The 20,816-nt window shown below is 36.8% G+C and overlaps 1 protein-coding gene across 3 annotated transcripts in view; it reads right to left on the reverse strand.

The window, feature by feature from the left end:
- ADGRB3 (adhesion G protein-coupled receptor B3) overlaps positions 1-20,816 on the reverse strand; it is a 509,374-nt gene that overhangs the window by 119,205 nt on the left and 369,353 nt on the right. For all 3 annotated transcript variants that reach the window (XM_039346725.1, XM_039346723.1, XM_039346726.1), the window contains 2 exons: positions 20,384-20,487; positions 17,253-17,355 (listed from right to left, as the gene is read on the reverse strand). In XM_039346725.1, the coding sequence (XP_039202659.1) occupies positions 17,253-17,355; positions 20,384-20,487 (207 nt within the window). The remainder of the gene's footprint in view (positions 1-17,252; positions 17,356-20,383; positions 20,488-20,816) is intronic.

Consider the following 20,816-nt stretch of genomic DNA (forward strand, 5'->3'; position numbering starts at 1 on the left):
GTGGTTTAATGGGGACTGTAAGTTGGGAGATTTAATAATTACAGAGTAGATGAAATAGGACATTTCAGATAAAATACAGCTATTTGTTTCAAAGTCAAATTATATAGCTACGTTTTCTGTCAGTTTGCAATATTGTGCCACATTCAGCAGCTTTTTCATCCAGCTGCAGGACATCTCATGCCAGACACCACCCATTTTTCATTTGGGAAAAGATTTTAAAATGTGTTCTTTAGCCTGGCTTTAAAACTCACAAACTTCTAATTTGGTAGAAATTCATCAGACAAATATTTGAGGAATAATAATAACAATGATATTGTTTTCCTTCAGGTTTTTTTTTTTTTGTTTTGTTTTGCAATCTGCCTCCTACATTTGTTATAAAGGCCATGATTACCAAGTTACTCCTTCTTACGTTGATAGTTTTCTTTACCCAATTTTTCTTTGTATAGCTGCACATCAAAAACAATAGAACTCTGAGACACGGACAAAAAAAAAACATAACATGATTTATCAGGGATACACAGTACACAGCTTCATTGGGCCTCACAAGAGTGGTCGATTAAGTGCATCATGGGTAAAAAAGGCACAGAGTCATTTGTTGGCCTCAAGGCAATATTTTGGAGTGATGTTCTTCTAACTAGTCTTCCTATAATCTAATTAGGTAAGTTGGTCTCTCTTTGACCTACGAATGAAGGCAAATATACATGTCCCAGGATAATGTTGCACGATCCAATCTGGGTTAGTCACTGGGACCAGAGGTTTAGTCTTTCAAGCTTTTGGACTTGTGCTGAAGCCCATCTTCAGGGAACTTTTCTCTAGCTGCTAGAGAGAAGTTCTCTGAAGATGGGCTCTGGCCTAAATTTGAAAGCAAGTCCCAGTGACCAACCCAGACTGGATCGTGCAACATTATTCTGAGACATGTATATTTGCCTTCATTCATAGGTCAAAGAGAGACCAACTTACCTAATTAGGTTATAGGAAGACTAGTTAGAATACCTTATCACTCCAAAGTTTCATTATGCAAACTAGGTAACATCATCAATGCTAGCACTTAGCACTGATGATGTTACCTAGTTTGGGTAATGAAACGTCTGCAAGGAAACAGCCAAGCTTAGTGAGCATGAAGGACCCCTCATTTCAATCCTAAATTACAAATATTCTCCTTTATTGGCTTTTGAGTAAGCAGGTAGATCAGGCACATGGGATCACTATCCTAAAATATCAGTACTAGGGCTAGGTCCACCTGACACCGCATGAATTCAGCCAAGGATATGAAATTAGAAGCTCCAGCTTTGGGAGGTCATATGATTTAAAAGCTGGGCAAGTAAGAAATGTATGTCTTCAGAGCTGAGAAGAGAGTGCTACTCTGGGTTGATAGAAATGGCATGCTTGCTTAGGACTTCCATGATTACTCTTGTTATTGAGAGGACAACAACCAAGTGAGCTTGCTTTGTAATATAGAGAGGATTTTGGCTGATGGAGGATGACAGAAGTTGGCATACTGAGCTTTTAAACTTCACAGGGTGGAATGAATTTCAGCAGTTAGAGAGAGAGAAAAAAGTCTTGTTGTTTTGGATTGGAATTTATGAAATCTATTTTCACTTCCCCCACAACATTCATATATAGCTCTTAGGCTGGACTGCAGCTGCAGCTTTCTTAGCATGGCTAAGTTAGTAGAATCAGGGCTTTTTTTCTTCATAGAACGCCCAGAATGGAGTTCCGGCACCTTTTTTGGATGGAACCTTGTAGGGCAGGCAAGGCGGGTTGTATGACATGTGTGAGTTCAGGCACCTTTTTTTGTTTTTTTTTAACAAAAAAAGCACTGAGTAGAACCATCATCCAACATAGTTAGATAATACTGTGTCAGGAAAAAACTGCAGTAGCTGAGTGGAGTGATTTAGTGGATGGATTCTGAAGAAGCCAACCCTTCCTTGCAGGTTTTAAGATTGCAGTTGCTTCAAAAAATGCTTAATTCTGTTTTATTTTTGCAGGAATATCCACACACCTATTTGGATTGCACAGACACATGTCCTGCCTGATTGCAGTTATTAATATCCACATGAATCCTAATTCTTCCAGCAGCTTTCTCTTCCTCCTTCTCTTCCATCATGTAGGCAGTTATACAAATTCATGTATTTTGAGAACCCTTGGTCTTGTTTGCTTCCCAGCACTATTGGAAATTTAAGAGATTTCCAATATGGTAATGGCTCCTGACAGAGCCTATGTTGATAATCAAGAAGGTATGGGTTTAGCTCTCTTACTGAAGTACAGTTCTCTAGTAAAATGCATAGTAGAATTGTCACCTCTCTGTATATTCATACCTTATTAAATTCAATGTCAGCACACTGACTGCTGATGCAATCTTTCAGTATATGAGAGTCAACATTGTACTTGATTAAACTTTTAACAAGTTTCATACAGAATTCTCTCTCTCTCTCTGTCTCTCTCTCTCTCTCTCTCTCTCTCTCTCTCTCTCTCTCTCTCATATTACTTTTCTGCAACTCTTCAAGAAACTCAGTATGGAATAGAAGGAACTTGGAAGCTATTCCATTGGATCTTCAAACAGTTCCTATATGGTCATTTCAATCAATAGATTACAGAAAATCTAGCATCACTGATGAGCTTCACACTGAGGGAGCTTGGGATTTTTAGTTCCTATCTATCATTCTTTCTATTACATCCCACTAGTCTAGGATAGCACATCATTGTTTATACAGAGAAAGCATGGCTTTGAAAGGAGAAAGGCTCACATCTTCCTTTAAAAAAGGAAGGCGATGGGGATGCTTTCTCTGTCTGATACACAAAAGGTATCAGCGATGGCAGGATAGAGTAGACTAATGATGCAACTTCATTTCAGAAAGTGGGTCAGAACCATTCCTGCAGGAAAAGGATAGGTGTATCCAGTGGTGGGATTCAAATATGTGAACAACTGGTTCTCTGTGTGAATGCCGCTTCCGGAAGTCCGTTCTGGGCCTGGGCAACAAAAAATTAGCTACCGGTTCTGCTGAACTGGTGCAAACTGGCTGAATTCCACCACCGGGTGTGTTCAGAAAAGGACGACAGAAAAGAGAGGTGGAGGAAGACAAGAAAACTTTTTGCTGGCTCTGCTTACTGACATCTTTGAAAGGGCCTGCAGGATTCCCCTGTTAAGAGACTGATGTCTCTTGGAGATTATTACGGCTTTGTTAAAAACAAATAGTTTTGATAATACATGACACTGTGTCCATGGAGGGAGGTGAGACAAGGTAGAGAAGAACACCAGAGAAAGATGCCCTCAGAGTGGCTGGGCTCCCGTTGCAGGGGAGAAGGTATCAAGAACAAGACTGACAGGGCCACAGTTATATCTCATGTAGGGAGGCCAGGTGGGAGAGCTTTTGATGGAGATCCAAGACTTGGCAGCACGAATCCCATTTGTCTCCCTCTGCTAACTTGCTTCCAGGCAAAAAGCATCAAAGAGAAAAAGGATGCCTTTATTTTTCCAGGTCAAGAGCTATAAACCTCTCTTGTTTCCCTGCCCTCACCAACTCTGACTGGACAGCCTCTTTCTCAGCAAATTGGAAACACATCCCTGCTGCAATTACTATTAGCGCTGGCCATGTGACTTCTTCAATGAGTCAAAAGCATCTTTTTACTGAAAAAGATTCCCCTCCCCTCCCCCGTATAGGCAAAACAGATACAATTATATAATATTACCAGTATGTTACTACACTTTCCACAAGGATAAACCTTCACTGCCTTTTTAAAAAATGATTAAAAATATGAGAAATCTGATGGGGAAGAGAGCAGGCTGGAAAGAATGTAGAATTCTGTTTATATCCAAAACATCTCATTAAATTTAACTTACTGAAGCTAGCTTTGAAACACAAACTACAACAACAGACAATTTTCTCAGAACTAGATTGCTACCAATTTTCCTGAAAGCAACTGGACACTGTTAACTGGCCACTATTAACTTAAATAATGTCTTAAACCAGGGGTAGGCAACCTTGGCTCTTTTATGACTTGTGGACTTCAACTCCCAGAATTTCTGAGCCAGCATGGCTGGCTCAGGAATTCTGGGAATTGAAGTCCACGAGTCATAAAAGAGCCAAGGTTGCCTACTCCTGTCCTAAACTGACCACATATCATCCTCAGTGTGACACTTCCATTATCAAGTATTTAGAAATAATTTTCAGCTATTGTTCCTATACAAATACAGGCATTTAAATTGCTGCAAGAGATACCACAGTCTCTTTGGAGTCCTGAGTGCCTAGCAATGTAATCCCTGAGAATTGCCACCATTAATACATAATTATCAATATGGTATGCCTATACTTGATCCTATGGATATATATTGAGCATAAAACCTCTAGGGGATTAAGTATAAAGAACTCATCTTTAATATGTAAGATCTGAAATATATAACGGTAGTATGATTCAGGATTCAATCGGTCTGAATATTTAAAAAACGAATCCAAATGTTTATTAGAAAAAAGAAATATTATGCCACATATTTACTCTAATTAATGTACACATTGTATCATTAATCACTTGACAATGACAAAGTCAGCTCTCTAAGAAAATAATATTATGAAACATAAACCCACACTGATTTTTTGTAAACAGTGAGAGATAGACAGACTTGATTTGTTTCATCAGCAATGAAACTCCCTAGACATTCACAAGATATGTAGGAGCACACAAGTAAGGGCAGTCAGACAGAAAAGATGAAACTCAATCTTGTAATGATAATTTTTGCATTTTATGATATTCAGAGCTAGTCTTCAGAAACGTCATCATAAACGTTTCCAGGACTTGGAAAACTAAATTGCTTTAACGTGGTTTGGCATTTGAGCATTTATCCAGATTCAGGCAGTCACATAAGAAATGTTAATTGTTAAAATATTAAGTGTTAATGGTTCCTACTTCTTGAAAGGTACTGAATTTGGATCTCAGTGGCTTACCTTTATCATTTGGAACACACTGCCTCTTCAGACATGGAATGCTACAAACCTAAAGACCTTTACAATATTTTTAGTCTTCAGAGTATTTGGGTGCAGATTGCCCGGGGCTGCCTTAATTTATGTTGATAGTTTTTCATTGTTGCATTTTTACTTTTTATTCTATATCAGTGGTGGCGAACCTATGGCATGCGTGCCAGAGGCGGCACTCAGAGCCCACTCTGTAGGCACAAATGCCATCATCCCAGCCCCGCCTCCCCCCACATCCCCGTCCTCACCAGCAGCCCCCCCTGAGGAGGGTTGCTCCTGGGCACGGCCCACACTGAGCAACAGAGCCAAGGACATGGCAGCTGGACAGTGGGAACAACACTCCGCCCTTGTGCCTTGTCATGCGTAGATGATGCTGTGGGGTGCGGGAGGAGGGCCTGGCCACCATGGCGTTGCTGGGTGTCTGGGCAATCTGCTGTGGCGGGCCATGGAGGCAATGGGTGGCCCTGTGGGAGTGGGGTGGGGGCAGAGCAGGGCGGGTTTTGAGCACTTGGTCTCTAAAAGGTTCGCCATCACTGTTCTATATCATTGTAAATTGCCTTCAGTCCTTTTACTATCAGGGATGACCATGGGAGGAGATGGAAAAAAACTAAGATGAGAGTTATGTATTTTTATTGGTGCAGCCCTCATACACACCCACCTCAAAAGAGTCCCTGCTGATAGGGTCCTTCTGTCCCTCTTCTCAGATGACCAACCCACCTAGCCCAAGCACACTGATACACCTTGTGGGTTTTGTGAGGCTTTAGTCCTCTCTAGCCAGAAGTGATGAATTAGCAAACTGCTGCTGGATAAGGAATGCAGCCAATTCTGAGCTCCCCCTTGATTAGGATTTTCCCCTCTCTTATGGCAGCAGGGATGCCATCCACAGCCCAGAATGCCACAACATTTCTTTCTCCCTCAAAACGACACTGACACACTCTCCCCCACACTCAGCCCTTTCTTTCCTGCCTTTTTCCCGTCTCTCCTCCAGAGGCTGCCTCTTCCTTTTTCCCCTCTGAGCAGCTGGGCCCTGTAGTTCTGCTCCCTTGCACTTTGATTTCATTGCCTCTGATGGAGACTACATCTCCCAGAAGCCTCCTCTGCAGTATCCTCCTCCTCCTCCTCCTCCAAGTTCAAAGGGTCAGGTTCCAGCTATAGAGATACATTGCTATTTGTGTCCTATAAAGACTTTCACTTGTAATCAAGCTATAGAGAACCAATAGACAAGTTCTACAGTATGCTTTTTTCTTTTTCTTCTATTTTTTTTTAAACATATCCTGTGCACTCCAATAAATTGGACTTTGTTACTACAAAAAATCTTATGTCTATTGAGACAACTTTTCCTTTTAAGAACCTGACCTTTCTATTCATTTTTAGAACCAGTTCGTTGTTGATTTTGGTATTGACCATCAAATATTGACTGTGTGCTTCTGCGTAGCAAAATAAAACTGAATTGATATGATTAAAGCTAGCACAAGTTCTAGGTAGCATCAGTTTTCCATATCTGTCTCACTTCTTTCTTAGTCACTACATCTCCAAAAAGATTTACCAAATAATAACCAGAACTATTTTGTCTTTATTATATGTAGATGCGAAAGACATAACAATGACTGCAACAATCTGATCCCCTCTGAATGTTTTCAGTGACAACATCCAGAATTCTAGACTAACAAGTATGAATTATCTCCTTGAAGAATCCCAATAAGAGAGGATAATTTGTAAGATCAGAGTTTATGCAGCTTCTCATTTATAGTATCTGTTATTTGAACTGGAATCTAGAAGTTCTGGAGAGTGAGGTGGGAGGAAAGAATGGGAAGCCAAGAATAATTTTCTTGACTCACTAACAGATTGCTTGAAACTGCTTTAACTGGGCCCTATGATATGTTAGCACCCTTCAGTGCTTGGACATGGGGATGATTTTCAGAAGGAAAAAGAAATTAAAAACTGGTATCTGAAAATGCACATCAACAATTTCCATTTTCCAAATGGCAAGTCTGGATGAGATTGAAGTGGCTCAAGCATGACCCTAAATCCAATAAGATAAAGATCTGAAATTCTACACTTTCATTACTGAAACATGGTTTTCAAAGACTTGCTCTGGCTCACAACAGGGGAGGCTTCCATGATAGCTAATATTGTCTATTGTTTCCTTTCATTTTGAAATTTAGATATGAACACCAGTTCTTACAAGGATTATTACTATTATTTATTAAATATGTATGCCACTAAATCATCTAGACCAGGCACGTCTAACCTGTGGCCTGTGGCCACATGTGGCCCTGGACAGCTAGTAATGCAGCCCCACAATATAATAAAAAATGTAAAAAAAATAAAGGAAATTTGCTATTTATATATTTTAACTATACTATAAATTTTATAGTAACCCAAGACAATTCTTCTTCCCTCAGTGAAGCCCAAGCAAGCCAAAAGGTTAGACAATCATGATCCAAACTTTGTAGCTGTTAAAATTTCAATAAAACATCCTCAGTCTGAAAATTAACATGAACACAATAAAACATTCACGGTAAGAAAACTAAACCACACCTGCAAATAACATCATGAAACAATATTATGTGGGTAACAGATCAGAAGCAAAAGCAACAATTAAAATGAACAATAAATAAGCAAAATAGTAAATCTTCAGCACGAATGATTAAGCTCAAAAGGGAATCTGGTTTTGTAGCAACATAAGAAGATTAAAAATAAATTCCCCAACCACACAATGAGGAGTGGGTATGCTAAAAAGCTACAGATTTCCAGGGAGCAAGGGAGAGAGAAAATGGAAACCTTAGCAAGCGGGAGAATGGAACAGAGTAGCACGGGTGACTGACTGAAAAGGGGAATGTATTTCATTTCTTTATGATGATATTTTTGATGTCTGCCCTTCATTGGAAAGTTATTATTACCCAAACGAAATCAAAATGTATTACACTCTATTAAAAGCCATGCTGTTGTGATACATACTGTATGCCCAAACACTGATGAAATGGACAGTTAAAATACCATTGTTTGCCACTTAATAATACATATTCTGTAGTGGAAGAGTATTTCACAGCTTGAGGTGCTTCCGTTGAGAAGCCACTACTATGGATTTCAGAACACTAGATTTCATGATAGTAAAAGCAAAAACAAATCAATTCATGGTGGAATAATAGAGGACAGTGCACTACAAACAAATTTTACTGGAGTAACTTGTTACCCCTTTCCAATTTTCAATTTTTGAAACCAACATGTCTCAAGTGTTTCCAACTATCAGAATATCTTTCTGTGTTAATTCATTGAAGTATATTCAGTTCTAGATAACTACAATATACAAGGAATACTTCATACTCTAGAGTAAAAGCTGAACAAAAACTGTTTCTAAAAGAAGGCATAGATGTTATTAGGGGGACTCTCTTGCTCCTCTTCACTTGCATTTGACAGCCAAGATTAAATCCTATCATTTGTTTCCAGATGAAGAACAATACTCAGGAAGAAATGTAATTTTCCCTCCAAGCTCAATTTAATTTGGCTACTATATTCTGAAATTCCTATGAACGTTTGGAAGAATGGACTAACAACCACTTTCCCCCTATTTGTAGAACTTACAAGGAGAAAGAGCTCCAAATTTTATCCCACCTATTAGAACACCAGAATTTTCAAATTAAAAATATTTAGTTTAGGAATAAGACATGCATAGGAGAGTCTGTGATAAACTAGAACTTCAAATAAGATGTGGCATTGGTCATGCTGGTAGGAGGTATAGGGCATTCCAGTTTAGCTGAAGGCCCACAAATTCTCTAATATGGCTAAACGAAACTTTGAAGGCATGCTTTGCTTCATTCTGATCCATTCTGCCTGGGAAAGCAACAACACTGGAAAAGGTAGTACAAAAACTGAAACCTCTTCCAATTACTGGAGGTGCTAGAAGACGCCCCAAAATGTGATGAAAAGGAGCCACCATGTAACACGCCATGTCAAAACAAAGCATTGCTGCCTAGCACAGGCCTATTTTCCATAAACTGATCTAACACCCATCCAACTATGCCACAAAAGTAAGAAACTACTACTCTGAATGATTCTTGTTCTAGGTCTGGACATGTTGGTAAAGAAAAATTTTATATGTGACCTTAAATACAGAATCAACCAAAGGGTAATATCACTCAAGACATGATATACTTGTTCTAGAAACAAAGATATAGCTAGAAGCCAGCACTGGTTTGTTAAAAACAGATCATGCCAAACCAATCTTATTTCATTATTTGATCAGATGACTAAATTGGTAGACCAGCAAAATGCTGTGAACGTGGTATACTTGGACTTCAGCAAGGCATTCAACAAAGCAGACCACAACCTACTTCCTGGAAAGATTAAAAAAAGTGGGATAGACAGCATCACCATCAGATGGATTTTTAACTGGCTGACAAACCTTGCACTCAAAGAGTAGTCCTTAATGGTACTACATCTACATAAAGTAAGCAGTGGGGTACCACAAGGTTCTGTCCTAGGCCCAGTACTCTTCAACATCTTCATAAACAACCTAGATGAGGGAATAGAAAGGGAACTTATCAAATTTGCAAATAACACTAAGCTGATAGGCTCACGATCCAGAGGGATCTTAACAGATTTGAATACTGGGCCCTATCTAACAAAATGAAATTCAACGTAGAGAAAAGTAAAGTTTTTCTTAGGCAAGAAAAACCAAAACTACAGATATAGATTGGGTGAAACCAGGCTAAATAGCAGCAACTGAGAGAGGGATCTTGGAGTCTTAGTGGACAATCAATTAAATATGAGCCAACGATGTGCAGTGGCAGCCAAAAAAGCCAATACAATCCTAAGTTTCATTAACAGAGGGATTCAATCAAGATCATGTGAGATACTAATACCACTCTATAAAGCCTTAGTAAGACCACACCTAGAATACTGCAACCAATTTTGGTCTCCACACTATAAAAAAGATGTCAAGACTCTATAAAAAGTGCAGAGAAGAGCAACAAAGATGATTAGGGAACTGGAGGCTAAAACATATGAAGAGTGGTTACAGGAACTGGGCATGGCTAGTCTAGTGAAGAGAAGGACCAGGAGAGACATGATAGCAGTGTTCCAATATTTGAGGGGCTATCACAGAGAGGAGGGGGGTCAACTTATTTTCCAAAGCACCTGAAAGCAGAGAAGGAATAATAGATGGAAACTGATCAAGGAGAGATTCAACCTGGAAATAAGGAGAAATTTCCTGACAGCGAGAACAATCAACCTATGGAACAGACTGCCTTCAGATGTTGTTGATGCTTCATTACTGGAGGCTTTCAAGAAGAGATTGGACTGCCATTTGTCAGAAACGGTATAGGGATTCCTGCTTGGGCAGGGAGTTGGATTAGAAAACCTACAAGGTCCCTTCCAACTATTCTATTCTATTCTATTCTATTCTATTCTATTCTATTCTATTCTATTCTATTCTATTCTATTCTATTCTATTCTATTCTATTCTATTCTATTCTATTTTACATATATGTTTACCTATATTCTCTGAGATGGGGGAAGAGGAATCATCTAATCATACTCTAGTTCTCACTGGTTAGAAACACAAAGCTAATTAATATGAAAAATATGAAGTGTTAGCAGGCTGATCAACTAAATTTCATGAAGAGTTATACTGATACAAGTGCTAACTCAGTATCAAGTCACAAGCTTTGCAGACAGATAATTCCAGTTCAACCCTAAAGCTAGAATTAGGAAAGACCTCAAAAAGAAAATCTGGAGAACCACTGCTAGTTAATATAGATAATACAGTACTGAAACAATCTGACAAGGTAAATTAATTTTGTTATTCTGGGTGTTTCCCTGACAGAGTTAGGTACAGAAAGTTGAGATTAGGAATTGTTATCTTAAGTTAATCTGATCAGACATGGATTTATAATATATGCTGTATATCCTCCATTGATAAGCATTAGCACAGGGGTCTTCAAACTTGACCCTTTTATGACTTGTGGACTTCAACTCCCAGAATTCCTCAGCCAGGTATGCTGGCTGAGGAATTCTGGGAGTTGAAGTCCACAAGTCATAAAAAGGCCAACTTTGAAGACCCCTGCATTAGCATTTTAGAAATAATTATTTGGGGATCTTGTTTTAACCTTCTGACTTTAACAATCTCTGTAAGAATCAACTGGATGGCCTATTTAGCACTTAGTTTCTGAATCTCTTCTCCTTCAGCAGTCTTAATTAGAATACTACAAAAGTCTCATTATTTAGAGACGTCAACAACATTCTCCACATATTGTGACAAAGTAGGATTGTATCTCAAAGGGTAATGTGTCATGCAAACTCTACTTAACATAAAGGACATACCAACTGACTAAAACTAAGAAATAAGGAAAGATCCTTAGCTAACTTCTACCTTGATGCTTTTTTTGCCATTACTTTAAATAATCTTCCTGCCCTTCCAGAATAACTCAGAAATTACGTTTGCTCACTTTGGATTTTTTTTGTGTGTGTGTGTTTAAAATGAAGTCATGATTTGATGTACAGTATCTCCCCCACCCGCCCATCCACCACTAAACACTGATGCCAATCAGTGACTTGAAGAGGGAAAGGGATGTTCATAATACAGTATGCTAAAAATAGAGTACAATCTAATGGTTTCAAGCTGCAAGTAAGAAAATGCAAAATCTAAAATCCAATTCTTTGTAGCACAGTAGGAGACAGCAAGCCAATTTGGAAACAATTATGTGGCTTTTTAATTTTTTTAACCTCTTTTTTTTTTAACAAATATCAGATGCAGCTTCCAATGTAGTATGTGGAACTGCTCAAAAGCAGAGAAGAAATAAATAGGGAGATGGGGCTTTAGCGGAAATATCATACACTCATGGCCTGCATATGTTTGCAGCATTGAGCAATAGGTTTGGGCAAAGAGAAATAAATCACTGTCAGCCACAGAATTGCTCAGCTTTGCCATATACTTTCAACCAACATAGATTTAGGTTGTCACTTGTCGGATGCAACCTAAATTAACTTTAATGGATGTAAACCAATTCAGTTATATCGTAAGATATTCCTGTGTTTAACACTGAATGTTAGATTTGGCCTTTTGCTAAAGATTTTCTGTAAATCAAAATACCAGGCAGCACTATGTCAACGTATGTTTCACAGGTGTTGTGCAAAGGCCACCTGTTTATGGAAGGAGGGGATTTCCCCATGCATTTGTGAAACCACATACTGTTAGTCTTTTATTGCACTTACTTTTGTAGGCTTAGTCCCTGGATAACTTGCCTGAGTCCAGGAAATTTTTCAGAAGCTACAAATATTTCAAACTCCTAAAATTTGCATGGCAGTCTTAGAGAGCAATTTCTGGATTCCAAAAATATCTGAGGATGAAATTATATTTTCTCTAGGGGCACTTCTGAAAATATAATGGTGTTACCTTAATATGCTCTGAGGTTTAATAAATAAACAAATAAAAGTGTGCCTTCTATGGGTAAACGTTGCTTGTTCCTACACTTTTCAAGGATATTTTAGCTTTGAAGAAATCAGAAGAATTCTCCAAAAGCCTGATACGTATTCAAGCAAAGGCTTCTTCAGTGATATTAAAAAAAACATTCCAATCTATTTTCCATAATTCAGTTAGGGAAAAGTGCAGTCCCTTTAAGCCCTTGAAATTTTATGATACATAATCATAAAGCCCATTAATGAGAAATAATGGTTAATTCTACCCTCACCTTTTCCACTATAAAAGTACGGAGTATATCCTATAGTCTTTCTATGTTAACTGCTTCCTTGGAATAAAATTTCAATCTACAAATTCCTCTTACCTATTGATTAGTGAACTTAACTTTAAAACAGTTTTTTTTTTTAAAAAATATCCTGATTCATAGATTTAGTATTCAGTGTTGGCTAGATAGTATATAAATTAGTTGCTATAATGAATTCTAATGCCCACTGGGATGGGCAGCACTGTGTTCTGCTAGTTCACCTCTTTTCTCTGTGGTCAATCCATGTGATGGTGATTGGCAGAGAGAGATCCCACCCTTGGTTCCATACAGTGTGGAGTGTTGCAAGGATCTGTACCTATTCAACATCTACATGAGGGGCTGGGTGAGCTCATCCATCACTATGGGACGAGGGAGTCATTGGTATACTGATAGTACCCAATTACATATCTTTGCCCCTGGTGGATTAAGTGATGCAGTGAACATTTGTGCCTGGAAACTACAAGGGTCTGGATGAATAGCAATAGCACTTAGACTTATATATCGCCCCATAGTTCTTTACAGCACTCTCTGAGCAGTTTATAAATGTCAGCATATTTCCCCCAATAATCTGGTCCTCATTTTACCAATCTTGGAAGGATGGAAGATCTGAGTCAATCTTGGGCCGGTCAGGATCAAACTCTTGGCTGTGGGCAGAGTTAGCCTGCAATATTGAATTCTAACCACTGTACCACTATGGTTAAGCCTTGTTGAAAAACAATAGCTTTCATCTGAAGCCTGATAAGAATGAATGGCTTTAAATTTTGGGGCCTACCGGTTCCAGGACTATGCCATTTTTGGTTACGGGGGGATGCACTACCCCAAACAGACCCTATGCATAAATTGGGGATCCTGCTAGACTCATAACATAAAGAACACTTGCAGTCACGGTTAGAAGGATCTTTCTACAACTTTGTATTGTATGCCCATTGTCCTTGTTCCTAGATCAAGGGTCACTGCTCACAGTCACTCATGCCCTAGTCACCTGATTGGACTATTGTAACTAGGCTCCACATGGGACTTCTCTTGAAGAGTATCCCAAAATTTCAGCTGGGCAAAATGCAATGCAGTGGGCAGTTATGTGTGTGCCTTGTAGAACAAACATTACACCTCTACTCTGTGAGCTGCATTTGTTACCAGCCTGTTTCTGGAATCAATTCAAGGTGTTTTTAACCTTTAAAGCCCTACAGGGCCTGGAGCTGGGTTATTTGAAAGACTGTCTTCAGTTACATCTATCTTTCTCACCATATGTATGCATGCTATGGTCCTGTCAGCTAGGGAATTACATTTGGAGGGTCTCAGATGATGGCCTTTATTGCCATGGTACTTTATGGAACATCTCCACTCCCCCCGCTCCTCGAGTGAGGCTAGCTCCATCTATGTTGATTTTCCAAAAATCTCTCAAAACCTGCTTGTGCCATCAGACCTGAAAACCTCAGGGGACTGGCGAGATACTGAGGTGGCTCCGTTGTTATTAACATCTGCTCTTAGCCTAATATCTGTTGTCTCTTAGCACTGAGTTTTTTAAAAAGTTTTTTAAACATTTAGAAGAGTAATAATAATTATTTGTATACAGTACATATTTTATCCTTGTCACTTGTTTTTGAGATGGGCAGCTATATAAATTTGATGAATAAATGAATGCAATGAAGATGAGAAACACCTTGAAGCAATAAACCAATATTCAAATTCAGCCAGGTTTGAAATGTAGCTCTTGACATGCTACACAAAGCCTGGTATGGCCTCTGAGCCACTAACAATTGCATAATCCTGTCCTAAGAGAAGATGCTCTTAAACAAGGACACCACTCTTCTTGAATAGGAAAAACAGAACAAGTTGTCTCTTTCCAATACTGCTGTTAAAAGAGACAAAGGGAAAATATGCAACTTTTCTATTCACTTATGAATTAAAATACCAAGTCACTTAAACTGTAATACTAAATAAGGATTTGATTAGTGTAATAGTACCCTCAACTTAGATATTATTTCTTTTGCAGAAAGCTTAGGAATCAACCTAATTCCAGACCTAAATGTTCTGAAGTGCTTAGTCAAATAAACCATGTAGGAGAATTATGAGTGTATATCTAGTTTCAGTTCTGCATTTTGAACTGTTATACACACACTTATTTTCAGTCGATGGAGTGGTAACCTCTCCCAAAGTTAAACACACGGCTGAATTATGGTTATATGCGTAAAATTAGTAAGATTGCAGAAAGCATAAAGTTAAGCCTGGTATAAGAGTACATGAGTTCAGAATTAAACATCACTGATTTAAATTGCATTTTGCTACTAATTAATAAATTAATAAAGACACGTGTTAGATAGAATATCTTATTCTACCCTTCAGCCATAAAAATACTTTCTTAGCAAATTATAAGAGAGTGTACAGATCAAGAGGTTGAGCAATCAGGAAGAAAAGAAGCTTTTTGTGAAATCATGTGAGAAGAGGAGAGGAGAGGAGAGGATTTATAGGGTTGTAACTATGTTGGTTTCATTGCTAAGCTTGTGGTGGGTGAATGGGAAAGAAAAGGGGTGAAGGAAATCCACCAAGTATTTAAAATACTTTCTAAAAAGAAATACATTTGACATAACAGTATCCCCCCTCACCCAGCTCTGTATTCAGTGACTTTCACACAGGCATGGCTATTTTTTCCTGCAAGATAATATCCAATACAGTATTCACCTTTGCTTTGAAGCAACATTATATTCATAGCAAAGTGACTGTTTAGCATGTATATAAAATTGAGCCTGTAGATGAATTAAGGTGGTACCCTTCTGAAGACTTGATTTATGCATTCATATTTCAGAATTCATGCAGATTAACTGATTTAGGCAAACAGTGAAAGCGAATACACTTTTCAGGGATTTCCATAAAATGACACAGTTTGGGGACATCCTTCTTTCACAAAGATTATTACTGGACAGCTGCTTAACTTTCTTCTTTCTACCTTGCACTGTTATTTGCATATTGTTCTTCATGTGCTAATTTAATTAAGAAGCCTATCCTGTGATTTGAGATACTGCAATATTAAGGATTGGACTAGTTCAGGCAGAATAATGAACTTTAATTCTACGCCATCATCAATGCATTATCAAAACACTGTAGGTTTGTGAAAGAATTTGATTTTCTTTCCTTGAACAATGTGATAAGCCAATGGTGAAATTACCACTGATTATAATAAATTGGGACAGCATCTCATCTGCATATCAACTTGAAAGATATAATGAGATTCATGAAGGTAAATGTTACAAAGAAATACCTAAAATTGGTAATTAGTTTGAGAGAAAGAGAGATTGGGATCAACAGTGCAGCTAATGTCAAAAAAAAAAATATCTTAGCTCCTCAGCTTTACTTGGAGTGACAGTACAATCCTAAACATTTGCAATGGTTCATGCTCTGCAGAACAGGATCTGTGCAACTTGCTTGCTCTAATGATAAGCCCCTCCAATTATGTCTTTGACAATGCAACAGCTCTTAGGAACAGAGTATAAATCACCCTCATTCTTTTTATACACCTAATCTTTAGCTAAGTAGTTTCTCAACAGCTGGAAATAGTAACATGATCAGTAAATCACAGAATTGACAATTGGAAAGTCATAGATTACAGGGTTCACATACTATTTCACATACATGAAATCTTAATTTCCTTGTCTTTTAAACTTTAAAATTAAAGGAATTAGAAAAAAACACAGTTCTTGAGATTATATTTGTGTTAAACTCTGAATTTACACAAATCGTTCATTTCACACCTGTACAAATTACTGTGGTTGAATCAGACTACTTAGAACATCTCATACAACATTAATCTTAGTCTGATCCATGAGCTAATAGAAAAATAGTTGAAAGTAAGCTTATGCTTATGTATAAAATTTATGTATTAAAGTAAAAGTTATCAAAGTCAGTAAAACTATTGTTGACTTTAGAATTAGAACACGAGTGTTGCCAATGGATTTGCCTGTGCTTCAGGTCAAGAAAATTAAATTTATGTTTGAGAATCATATCTCATTAAACATTAAATAAAAGGGTTTTTTTTTTACCACAACTAAGTAACACCATTGAGACAAAAGGAAAGAAACTGAACAATGCAGGTAAAGAACATACCAACAATTCATTTTATGACCGTTAATCTAGTTTTGCTTTAACATTCATCAGATGTATATGTATACTCAGATGTTACTTTCTAAGAATTTATCTGTCTTTATTGAATGTCAATATGTTAACAAAAGACAAAAAACATTGTAACACTATTCATTATAGTTACCATAATGAGCTAGAATATATGATTTTGATGCATCATATTACAGCTTTGAAATCTACACATTTTGCTATTGAAAACACCAATTATAGGAATTATAGGAAATGGAGGTTTGGAAAGGAAAAAAAGATTTTCAACAAAACACATTGAATCTTTTTTTTTCTACTTCCTAATATTTCATCAGATAGCTATCAATTTCTGCAAAGGGTCTTTTTTTTTTTTTTGGTTGTTGTTGCCAAAACTGAAAAGAACCCAGCTGTACAAAAACAGATTGCAAGCAATTAAAATATAAAGGCAGTTTAGTCATACCTTATTATGTGTTTGTGTTTGTCCGACCAATATGAGAATATTTGATGATATAATAGATAGGCAGAAATTAATTAGAATTATGGACCTCTCAGATCTGATGTACCTGTTCAAGGAAACACACACACACAAAATATTTTTAAAAAATGCATTCCAAAATTCAGTAAATTCTTATTAAAACAAATAATTAATACTGATAATTTTTAAGTATTAATAACAATTTTAAAGCATAAGTAGTTTAAAGTTAACTTTTTAAATGAACAGTTAAATGAGTATTTAAACCTCTTTTATTTGGAATTGTACAGGCTAATAGTAATTAATATCAGAATTGGGAACAAAGAAACAAACAATATTTCAATAGTAATAAGAAATTAGACACAAATATGGTAAATTTTGAAGTTTGCAATCTCGAATTGTTTTGATACTGAAATTAGAAGATACTCTACCATCCATTTCAAAAGAATGCAGCTGTTTGAGTGGTTGAAGTCCACTGGGGAATTATTTTTACAGATGCCATAGAGAAATGACTATGAATTGAATTAAGTATGTATGATAAATCTATTCATGCCCTTCCTGTTCTCCTGAGACCTACAGTGGACATTACTGGAGGATTATGCCCACAGATGCAGTAGGAATATTTGAGTGGATGTTCATATGATTAACAAAGCTAAATTGATGGTTATATAGAAATGGATTATTCAGATTCAAAATGGAACATTGTTTGGCTAGATTTGTTTCACTAATTAAAGTACTGCTTAATTATGTTTTTACAAAGTATACAGACATTAGAAGAGATAATTCATTCCACTGCTGAAGAGTAAATCTTGCACAAACTTAATTTTAGTAAATTAATAACTCATTTACTTGATGGACAATCATGGCTTTGCCATTCAGTTTAAGACAAAGTTCATAATATTTTGTACATGTTTGTAAATGTATTGTATTTACATCCCCTCTGATAATTAGAGTAATATATTTAGAGATAGTTTCACAAACTCCATGCTCTTCTATAGCTACATGCCTCATAACAAACTGTTTGAGGATAATGGACCCTCAAAGTTATATTGGGAAGAACGTATATTTTGTATATTTTGATCTAAGATATTTGCTCCTAAAATGGTGAGATTCACAGAGAGTTAGTAGAAAGTTTAGCATTACTAAACAATTTAAACTTCTCCAAAATGTTATACCTTATAAAATATATTTAGCATGTAAAGATATAATTTATTTTCTTAAATCAGTAAAATGTATTTTTAACTACCTGATACTGCACGTTGGATATTGTGGTTTATGTATATATTTGTCCAAATTATGCAAATCCTATATGAAACTTGATTGATGAAAGACCTCATTTTTATGTTGAAAAAAATATTTGGGATTATACCAAACCAAGTATATTCTAAAGCTGCTACATTTTTTTTAAAAAAATCAAGGAATTATACTACGATTTGATTGGCTCAATCAAAACCTCAAATTTACAAGAGGTTGTTTTTTTTAATATGAATCATTCCCAAACAAGGAATTTTGCTACATGGTTATTGAAGAGAACATAATGAGTAATTTTACAGAAATATGAAATCCAATCAATTTATTACAGACATGATGGGTTTCCTCTGTATCTTAAAGGGACCTGGACAATACTTTCTCAAGTGAACAAACAAGGTCCCCTGTTTTTTTTTTCCTCTGGACAGTTACTTTGCTCCATTGATTTGATTTGATTTGATTTTGTTTTGTTTGTTCTATTTCTATAACCATCCACCTCACTAAATGAGTCTGGATCGCTTTATCCCACTTTCCTCCCTATGGTGACTCTACTGATATACTCCTACTCCTAGTTTCACGTTACTTTCATTTTAATGGAAGATATAGTCATTAACACATCATACAGTATTTATAATTCATCTTTATAGCCACTTGGGCCATAAGTAGTGTAAAAGTCCACAGAGGCCATCTCCGTTGCCCCTGAATATGACTTCTAAACAATAAGGCAAAGAGGGAATGGTGCTTTAGCCTTATAGTTTACACAAGCCAAAACTATTATGCTTACTATGTGCAACTTCGGGCAGCATTGTATTTTAGTGTGTTCACCTACATATTTTAATATATGTAGATGTATTCATTTATTTACTTCCTCAGTGTCATGCATGAATATATATTAGTGATTAATAATAAACTAGATCTGTAGTGTTCTGTTTCTTCTGAATCAATTGGATGAAACATCTACTTATTCAGATATCATGGGAAAGAATAAGCTGTAAGCATGCTGTAATTCAGTATCATTTTTCCATTCAGTGGTTACTTCATTTTTTATTTTTTTTTGCTTTTAAATTGCAAAAAGGTCATTCCTTCAAATTGGGTTTTTTTCCCTTGCTTCCACTGTGAATGTGATCTAAGGGGTAGCACATACAATCAGTTTAATCTCAGGTGATAATTGAGGACACATTCAGTTAGTGAAAATCTACACACACACACACACACACACACACACACACACACACAAATCTTCAATCCACAATTGCTGTTGATATGTGGAAATCACTATGGGGTGTCTCAGATTGTGTGAAGCATTCTCTGTGCTTGTGTATTCATGGGTGCATTCACAGAGCACTGTATTAAGAAAACTGAATATATGCAGTGGTTCAAAGATAGAACTTACTGAGGGCCTGTTATGCAATAAGCAATATTGTGCCACTGAATCAACAGGAACTAGGATTACATGAGTAGAAATGCTGAAGTACTAGGAATACTTTTCACTCAATTGTTTTGTTTACCATAATGAATGATAGTCTCAGATTAGAGCCTCAGGGCTTCTCAATGAAGGGGATAGAAGTATACACATATATCTTCATAGAAGTGAAAGGGAAATTCTTTGAATATAATGGAAATTTAAATGTGCGTTGCAGCTTCAGCACTCACAAAGATTTTTTTGGTCAGAACTGATGTCCTTAATGCCATTAAAGAAAAAAGTAGATATTTAATCATGAGTAGGACAACCTTAACAACAAAACATTAACATTTTAAACAGATTACAATATCTAATTAGCAACCCTTATAGAAGAAACACATATTTTTCTTTTATTTAGAGCAGAAAAGCTTCTTTAGTGGTTTTACAAAGCCACTTATCAATTACATACCTCCATAGTGCTGCATAGACAACTGCTAGTGTGATCAAAGCCAAGCATGAAAGGCCACTGCCTACTATTAGGGTTACTGAGGGAGCACCAGACGACTCCATGATCTGTGGATCATAACAAATATCTATCACAGGAAATCATATTCTAATAACTACAGCAAAAAAAGATGTTGCAAAATCTAGTTGGTACATAGTGATTTCATGTCAATGGTATTACCAGTAAGCAGCCATTCCTCCCTACTTTAGCCTCTATTTGAGACTGTAATACTTTTAAGCCCCTGGGATTTCAGAATACTAAATTAATGCCTACTGTATTGGCCTTGAATAAGGATCAAGGCCAATTTCACTCACCAAACAAAGAAATAGTTTTGTTTCTTTCCAAGAAGGTTAGTTCCATGGGAGGCCAGGATATTTATTGCCCTTACAGATTCTTA

Source organism: Crotalus tigris, unplaced genomic scaffold (assembly GCF_016545835.1).
Source record: "Crotalus tigris isolate CLP2741 ecotype Arizona unplaced genomic scaffold, ASM1654583v1 scf7180000018016.4438896, whole genome shotgun sequence".
In the NCBI taxonomy this organism is placed as follows: Eukaryota; Metazoa; Chordata; class Lepidosauria; order Squamata; family Viperidae; genus Crotalus; species Crotalus tigris.